Source organism: Papaver somniferum, chromosome 6, assembly GCF_003573695.1.
Source record: "Papaver somniferum cultivar HN1 chromosome 6, ASM357369v1, whole genome shotgun sequence".
NCBI classification, from domain to species: domain Eukaryota; kingdom Viridiplantae; phylum Streptophyta; class Magnoliopsida; order Ranunculales; family Papaveraceae; genus Papaver; species Papaver somniferum.
In genome coordinates, this window is record NC_039363.1 from 42,719,077 (window position 1) to 42,728,780 (window position 9,704).

Below are 9,704 nucleotides of genomic sequence, written 5' to 3' on the forward strand. Positions count from 1 at the left end.
GTTTGAACATGTCCTTTAGTGTGAATAGAAGCACACTTTTTGAGTTTCATTAAAATCAGAATAGGTAGTTTTATCATACTCGTCTTATAAAGAACATTTTCACGTTGGAGACACAGTTTTCTCTTGGTCAGAGAATTCTAACTGATCATCTCCTGTCAAAGTAATAGTACTTTGTCTATCAGTTTTTGACTGCAATTTTGTTAGCATATCATGAACAGCAAGCGTTCTTACTTTTTCTAACCCATCGCCTTGTACAGAAGCTATCTTCATGGTAGTTTCTTTGGATTCACTATCGCAACGTGGAGTAGACTCAACAACCGTTCAATCTCCAAGGCATTATCTTTAAGTTTAGCCTTGAATGAAAGAATTTTCGATTTCATTTTGGCATGTTCTTCAAGAAAAATCCTTGTTTTGGAATCATGCTCAGAAATGATATTAATGAGAGTATTGACTTTGTGTTTCATCCGATTGACCTCAGAAGACTCAAATCCTACATGTTTTAAATTTTCAGTACTTTTTTCCCGTTCTACTTCTGAGTCGGACTCATCAGTAAGATAATAGGGACACTTATCAATATTCCATTGTTTTATGGGAACAGAATGTTCATCTATAAGAGAGTTTGAAAATTCAGACTCTTCTAAGAATCCATAACAATAGTGTTCTCCAAACTGGTGGTACGTTTATCAGAGAGTGCACTCTTGTCCATATAGTCAGACTGCTTCAAACACGGATTTATTAGGTCTTAAACGTGTTTGCCTGCTCTGATACCAATTGAAAACGCGAGGGTACCAAAATACACCACCAACTTTTTCTTAGGCAACCTGTATGGACAAACTTAAATACAATTTCAAGAGTTCAACTTAATAAATCTCAATTAATGAATAATATTTATAGTTATATCTCTTTCTCTCACAATCAGAAAGTTTATAGAGACTAGTGTGTGAACCTGATTTACATGTGAGAGTGCTTGGATTCAATGCCATAATCAATTGTGAAGACATCCACTGAAACTGTGAGACTAGTCTTGGATGGTGAGAAAGGAGTTGAGAAGAGAAAGAAAGCTGAGGATTTGGGTGAAGCAATGGAAAAGCTTTAATGGATAGTGGCTCATCTGTTCAAGCCTGGGATGATTTTATCAGGACTTTGATGATGTGGAGTGAAGATATCACACATTGTTAATCCGCGTTAGACTTGTATGACAGGAAGTTATGATGATTGAATAAACAACACTTACAAAGTAACAATTAAAAACTGATGCTTCATGTAAGTTCACACTAGTGACAGATTTTTGAGTGCAGCAAATTCTGTAGATTTGCGTTGTCTATTATTGTGCAAGGCTCCAGCTCCTTCTAATGTCTGATGAATCATGAACACCAAGATGTAGGACGCGTTTTATTAAGTATAATTTTTCTTCTTCTCATCTTGTTAAGAAGACCTCAAAATTTACGGGATCATTTTCACATCGCTCTTCAAGAACCTTCATTTAACTGTAGACCACTCCCCAATTCTCTAGTTCTCTAAAACGCTTCAATTTATCATCCATGACTTCTAGGTTTTTTCTATCATTTAACTGTAGACCACTCCCGGTCTTTTTATATATATATATATTAAAAAAAATTACAGTATTTCAAGTTTTCAACTATGCGCTCAACTGTGAAGCAAACTTGACTGTCTCCTTCACTACCCTCTGAGGATCCTTAGTTGGTTGATAAAGTCCTGGATCGTCTTATGCAGGGGTGATGTTATGTGAACTAATCCTAGGGTAACCTGTAAACTAGGAAGATGTACCTGAACTACTTCTCAACTTGTTTACATGGACAACTGAAAGTAAATTATAATGCAAAATTCACTAACTCACCAGTTTTCTTATTAACCCATGGAAGAAGACTATCATCTTTTTTTCTTTTATTATCATATTTTCTGGTAACTACCATGCGTTTGGGTGTTCATAGAATTACATGAAAGGCGTTGGTAGTATTCCCTCGTGTATATATAAAAGCTAAGTCTTGCTTTAACAGATTTCGTACCAGGAATTTGCAATGCATCATAATGGCCAAAACCATGATAGAGAACTCTAATTGGATCATCTTTTCCCCCATACTCTTGACCATACTCGGCTATACTTATCAGGCCTCCAGCATTCCCATCATACATGTACACAGTGATTGGCATCCTACAGATGCTTTGGTCATCAGTACAAAAACTTACCATTATTTTTAATAAGCTTCTAAGAAAGAAAAAAATTATTGTTGTTGATGATGTTAATTAGTATTTATTACTATAATAAAATTATTTTGTTTTTTTAAAGGTAAAAGAAAATAAAATTTGAAAAGGGACAATGGTCATGTAAATGATTTACCTATCACCTTAGGTTAATTAAGTTATTAGACATGGGAAGAGAATTATAGAACATATGGGTTCAATGCTATATTCTATATATTCACTTTATCTTGCTCACTTGTAAATCCTCTATTAGAAAAGATAAAATGTGTGAATTTAGAAAATAAAGAATTGAACCTACATATTTTATCATTTCAACCAGAGCAATGTCCTAGATAAGTTGTAAGCCCAAAAAGAAACAAATAAACTAGAAGGATATACTAACCGGAGAATATGTGAGGCCATAAACAACTCAGGCTCGCCACCCCACACATGAGGCTTTCTAATCTGTGAAATATATGTGTCGAAATCACCTTCCACAAACCTGTGCGGATTCCATCAGATAAATGCAGAGTGAAAATGATATTCAGGTATTACATTGCACAACGTCCTGATTTCATTAATTCCTAATAGCATCCAAGCTATGTAAAAAGACTGACGGACTCCACATTAATGGCTTTGTGAACCCAAGAGTACAGTTCTATGCCTTCCACTTTTTAACTATATATACCATATACACTTACCATTCTGTTTCTTCTCGTCTTCTAACAAACTCATCCGCTACCTGCACAAATTCGACGCACACAGATAAGCACTTGCAATTTTGATTGCGCATTGAAGTCATTTAAACGAACCATAATGCTGAAACCTGGAGCCTGTTAGAGGAACACAGTGCACTTGGAAAATAATGTTCATCAATATATTGTGTGTATTAATACACACACACATATGATATATAAGGAGGGAGGGGGTCAAGAGACACATGGTTAATCTAACTTTTTACAAGGTGTGGCAGAAAGAGAATCATAGTGACCAATCTTGCACTAGATGCACCATCCCTGCATGGGGAAGCGCAAATATGCTAATTTAACTCGTGTGCCATTACATAAAACTTAATCCAAATGTATGGATATTCCATAAGAAACTTCAACCGTTTATCCAACTAGTAGACTGAGAGTTCACTTAGCACCAGGGACCGTATTCCCAGGGTTTAAGGGGGGGTATCCCTCAATAATGGATGTAAAGATTTTATTAGCAACCACACAAGCACAACCGTTAATCTAATAAATCTGGAAGGAGGGACTAGGGGCAACAACTTTTGGGAGTAAACTACTCAAATATAGACCTTAATAAAGGTAAGTATACATACTCTGGCACGCAAGTCATCTGCCAATTCTTTCTGGAGGATCTCATTTGGAGATGGTTTTCCAGAACGCACACAAGCTCCATGAGCCACAGAACGGAACAAACATCTACCATCTCCTGGTATACCTGCAAAAGATGCAGTAAGTATTTACGTTAAAATCATATACAACTGAAATCTGACTCACTTTGCTAATCCATTCTACTCAAGAAGACTTCTAGGAATCAAAAAGGAAGATACAAGACTCCCACAAGTCATTTTTAAGAGGAACACTGCAAAACATTATCAAGATAATAAGACACCTGTGCAGAAAAAAAGGTTCCTCACCAGTTATAGAATAATCAGAGTACACCTTTTTTCCGTGGGAAGAGGACAGGTCACATTCATCCTTTTCCGTATTCTCATCCTTAGATGCTTCAGCATATACTGGCTTTGAACTTGAAAAGCAAACTAATGTCCCCAATAGGCCAGTAGAGGCAGCTCCACACACCCAACTCGCGCGTCCTCTTTTCCACCTAGTTTTGGTAACCATTTCTTGTTTGGGCAATGACAATGTCAAACTTGTGTTTTCACATGGCAATGACATCCCAAAACAACAGGTTTGGCTTCCCGTACTACTTAGAAGACTCTTGACAATTACAGATTTTGACTTCCTCCTATGTTTTGAGAAGCTAAAAACAGCACTGCACCGTTGAAAAGCTTGAGAGGCATTGGTAGATGAACCAGATAATCCACGGGAGATGGTCAAAGATGCATATTTTGGTTGAAATTCAGCAGAATGGAAGTACGAGCAGCTGGCATTCGATGGTAAACAGGACACAACATTACGGACATTTGCACCCATTTGCTTCGCAGCACGCTCTGTTAGGAGAGTGACTTGTTTTGCGGCTACAATGATATGAGAGCAAGCTATCATGTCAGCATCCACCAAGTCTGCAGCTGATCAAACCAATCCCTAACAAATTAAAGATCAATTATTTGTAACAAAAATAAATATCTTTTGTTAAAATATTTATTAGCTAAGTATTTCTTGATTTTTTTTACATGTCAAGAAACCTTAGAACACACCTTCCCATGCATATCATAATCTAAAAACAATAATTTAGTTTGGTAACATTGATATATTGTTAGAAACATGTCAAAACCATATCTAGTACAACTTCACTAATCTATTATCTACTGTAGAAAACCTTAAATAAATAAATAAAAGAAAAAAGAAAAAAAAACATGCTCTCCAACTTAGTTTATCATACTACCGATCAAAAAAAAAAAAGCTTAGTTTATCATATTTCTTATTTTTCTTGCATCTAGCAATTGTAATTCCCACTAAAACTATAAATTATGTGCATTACATATATTCTGTCTCACTTACTTTAATTTCTAACGGAATGAATCCAAAGAAAACTACTAAATGGATGAACTCGTCAACCAAAATGTCCGTCATAGAGCGGAACAGCAGCAGCTATCCAACAAATCAGAAACTAAAGACCTAAAAGAGGGAAACCCTAGGAATGGATGAAAATGTAAGAATCTTTGAAGAAGAAGTAACGAATTACCTGCGAGAAAGAAAATGGTTTGAGTGTTGGTTAAAATTAACGAATAATTTTACGTCTTCGTCTCGAATATGCAGAGATTTCTTCAATTTGGTGTTCAATTTTCGAACATTAGATGTTTGGATTTTACTTTACACGGGATATAAAGTAGAAACCCCGCCCGAACCCCGAAGTAGACACACGTTACCTCTTCGTCTAACGGAAACAAACCATTTAGTCCAACAACGTATCAAAAAGTACCCATTAGTCCATCCCAAATTAACTAGGTGCAATTTAGTCCAAAAGTTATTAAAATATGAAAAATACACATATATTTATAATTTAGTCCAAATATTTACTGTACAGTTAGTCCAAAGTGACTCAGGATGTCAGCAATTTTAAATAATATAAAAAAAAACGGTCCGCGAGTTATAACCTCAAAGGTGTCACTATCCATTCACAAAAGACCCATCAAAACAAAAGTAACACAAAAATCCCCATCAAAACAAAAATAACACAAAAACCCCAAAAAGTTTGATGAAACCGATTTTGGTTTCATCATAAAATTTGATGAAACCAATTTTGAAATTTGGGGTTTTTGTATCAATTTGTAAAAATTTGGGGGGTTTTGTATCAATTTTGTTTAAGATGGAATTTTAATGGATCCCAACATTTGAATGGGGTTTTTGTACCACAAGTTTGGTCACCTTGGGTTTTTATGACTAGTTCTGGAAAAAAAATATAACTTATCTTTCGAACCGTTACTCCAAAATTCGCAAACTTCATATATGCGGAAAACTCTTTCCGAGAGCTACAAAAAGAGTACTCATATGACTATATAATTCTCATTTTAAAAAAGATCCTAGTTTACATTGGTGTACAAACATGTACGCATCTATAAAAATCCAGAAAATCCAAAGACAAGATAAGGTGCACCAGTTTGTTCACCACATACAACTTGAATCGTCCATCCAAACACTAGTAATGCTATCCATATATTAAATAAACATAACATGGAAAATCAAATGGATTTGAACCATTAACCTCCGCAAACCTTGTGATAGGCTTGGGCGCTCTACCATTTTGAGCTTATGAGTCCCTAAAAATAAGCAATAACAAGAATCAACATACGCCACAGTAACAAATAACATGTTTACCATAAACATGTATACCCATGTGTACAAGTCCATATCCAAGGACATTATCAAACAACATGTGTACAACTATACAATTACCAAGAACAACTACAGTGTACAATAATGTATATATGATTTTGCTAGATATCATGTGAAACAGAAGTAAAATAAGGTTCTACCGATAATGAAGATATTTTATCCCAAAATAAACTTTTTGCAGATATATTGTCCAGCCTCCGTTGAATCTAATAATGTACTACTTCATGCACTCACGATTCTAACAAAGTGCTTACTTTGAAAAATACGTCTTGTTGCCTTATATTGAGTATTCAAATAAGTATTGTGCATAACTAACAATTTAGAAAAGCATACATGTTGCTATTTATAAATCTGACATAAATATGTGGTTTGTCCTTCTTGTGACATGAGGGCTACTTTAGGTGCACTTTGTCAAACAGAGTACACGTGAAATTTCACAAGTTTTTCTAGGAATTACCATGGTGTACAACTATGTACACACCTATAAACATCAACTGAAGTTCGGAATGAAGTTACTAACCAAATGAAGAAGTTCGTGTTCTTTAAAATCAACTGATTATTCTCTCTCCCACAGTCCTCTAAACAATAATGTACTACTTCACTTCGTCTAAACCCTGCAAAATCATTACAACAATAAATATTATGCATTTGTAAAGGACCATGATGACTATAAATATGTTATGATTCATAGTACGCTGCAGTTTTAGCAACTCATTACTATAAATATGGGGCGCACGTAAAGGACCACAATGACTCACAACATTCTTATAAAATCTAAACCAAGATGATCAAGAATCAACCAAAATCAATATGCTAGCAAATATTTTAGCCTTAATGAGAGAAACTAATCTGTTGTAAGATTGTTTCACACGAAAGAGGCAATCTTGTGACTAGGAAATTACCTTTCATGTGTATGGACATCGAATAGAAAATACAAAAAGAATAAACAATGCACATAAAAATGCACTGCATATAACTGGTGTACAAGCATATACACCTCGTATAACAAGGACAAAAAAACTGTACACTTTTATGTGCACCCGTATAAGTGGTGTACAAGAAAATACACAAATTAATTCCTACTATTAAGATTAAGCATAATCATTTGACAAAATATATTGACGCGAAAGAACAACAAGCAATTGGATGATTAAAAAATGACAAGAAAGAAATAATGATCAGGAGATGTATTCCATGATTATTTATACCTGTAATATTTTTACTAGTATGAAAAATGTCCTCCATAGACTTTTGACAACCATTTTAGTATCATCTTGCAATCAGGGCTCAAGCAGCTTCAGCAATTGGGATGGATTGTCCTGTTTTCTGATGATGCCAAAGACCTGATCACAACCACACTGCCTTTTCCTTCTTAAGAAGCTTCGTTACTTCAAATCTAATTCACGGTCTGATTTTCTCATGTATATTATGCTGTAAAATATCATGTCCAAAAAGCAAAACGAAGCAAGTTATGGATGGAGTATGGCAACCCCTAGTAAGCATCATTTGTCGTTAATAATGAATACTACTGATGAAAGTATAACAACTATGTATACACTAACAATAAACAGGTGTACAATTATGTACACATTGACAATAAACATATGTATAATCATGTACACATTAATATTCAGCATTTGTACAACTATGTATACATTTGCAACACACATCGAGTTTTAGTAAAATAGGAGAGTGATAATGTTAAAGATGCGGGAAGCGGGCTTGCTTTCATATAATTATGTGCACATCCTTCACAGATATCGTTGATAGCCTACATATAACTACAGTATACAATAAAGTGCACATGCCAAAACAAAATATAGTTTACAATAATGTGTGCATCCTATATAAGGGAATATTTTAATTCGCTTTCTCAATTCATCACCAAGAAAAATTACGGTATACAATAATGTCCACGTCCTATATGAATGAACAAGTCATTTCCTCTCTTAAGTCATCACTATGAACAAGTCTACAATCAAGTACACCTTGTTGTTTCCCAACAAATTATCAGTCTTATACCTCCTAAATTAACATCTGGCGTTCAAATTTTCAAATGCTAGTATCATGTACAACTTCTTCCAATTTAAATAGGATTAAATCTAATCAGGAAGGAAAACAAAAACAAATGCCATACCGTGTAATCTACGCCTAACTAGTTATAACTTTATATAAATGCAGACTATGCACATAATGCTACAACATTCCTTTCCTACTAATAAGTTTTGTAATAAGCTGCTACTTCTGATTTCATTAGCTTGATTACTCTTTTGATAAATAACCAAAATATTTACATACAGTGAAAGATAAAAGAAACTAACCTTCCTCGACCAGAAGTTTCTCAAATCTGAGCTTTTATGGTTTTAACTTCAACTTTTAAACTCCTATTAGCCAACGCAACAACAATGGTAGACTTGGTTTCGAGACTGAACTCATTCCTAGTCAAATCGAAAGAGTAAATTCCATTCACCGACACTTTAAATACAAATAACCATTCAAAGAAAGTTAAGATTATCTTCCTCGCTGTACAGCTCCTAGAAAAACAGATCATACCAAATTTAAGAACCCAAAATACTACCTTTTTAACAATCAACAGTTGTACATTTATATGCATATTAACGATCAACAGGTGTACCATTATATGCACATTGGAACTCAACATGTGTACAATTATGTACACATTAAAAATTAACTAATGCACAATTATGTACACATTAACAAATCAACATGAACTCCTTGCATTCCATGTCTTTTGATTATTCTTATCAGAATTGATAAGTACATAACTATCGCATTCATTATGTCCATACTGCAAAGAAACAGGCTTACCAAAATCCAAAGAAAGCTTAATTGCATCTATATTGTTACTGATCAAATAATCTTAGAAAAAATTGATAACGCAACAGCCGAATAAGGTTTAGGGTTTTAGGCATGATGCGTACTGATTAATTAAGATTGGCAAAAATTGGTGCAAAATTTAGAAAAAAAATTAATGCATAATGATGCCTAAACCGGACACTAATCAACAAATACAAAATAACCGAAACATAATGGAAAAGAAGTAAGCAAGTTTTGTACTATATTTTCTTGTGCAGTTCTTCTTGAGCGGAAAATTAACAGTTAAGCGAGTGTACGATTCAAAATATCTGTCAGAGTGCATATGAAATTCTGCATAAATTTCTCAGGACCCTTAAAATTTAAATGAATCGCGCTTTGGAAATGACGGGTAGGAGGGCTAAAAAAATTATACGTACATTACTTGTACAAATTTATCTGGGCTTCAAAACCATTTTAGTTGGGCTTAACTGGAACTGGCATAGATTCACCATTGTTGAACATTCCAGTGACCTGACCTGACCAGGTTATTGCACGACCCTCCTAGATAAATGTGTTAGCGAATTTCGGATATAAAAATTTAATGGAAATTGATTAAATACAATACCCCTCCTTTTCAGGGGTCTTCACAAATACCCC

General features: G+C 34.5%; 1 protein-coding gene across 5 annotated transcripts; it reads right to left on the minus strand.

Annotated features, from left to right (window-relative positions):
* Window positions 1-1,845: 1,845 nt before the first annotated feature.
* On the minus strand, window positions 1,846-5,242 carry LOC113287405 (OTU domain-containing protein At3g57810-like). 5 transcript variants are annotated; one of them, XM_026536156.1, is made up of 6 exons: window positions 5,080-5,242; window positions 3,851-4,456; window positions 3,530-3,651; window positions 2,904-2,944; window positions 2,606-2,704; window positions 1,846-2,173 (listed from the first exon to the last, which is right to left on the minus strand). In XM_026536156.1, the coding sequence occupies exons 2-6, from the start codon at window positions 4,437-4,439 to the stop codon at window positions 1,912-1,914; spliced, it is 1,113 nt and encodes a 370-aa protein (XP_026391941.1). In that variant the 5' UTR covers window positions 4,440-4,456; window positions 5,080-5,242; the 3' UTR covers window positions 1,846-1,911. The 5 variants fall into 5 exon arrangements, with proteins under 5 accessions (XP_026391941.1, XP_026391938.1, XP_026391936.1 ...); XM_026536153.1 differs by having other exon boundaries at window positions 3,851-4,462; XM_026536151.1 differs by having other exon boundaries at window positions 3,851-4,478.
* Between the last annotated feature and the right edge of the window lie 4,462 nt (window positions 5,243-9,704).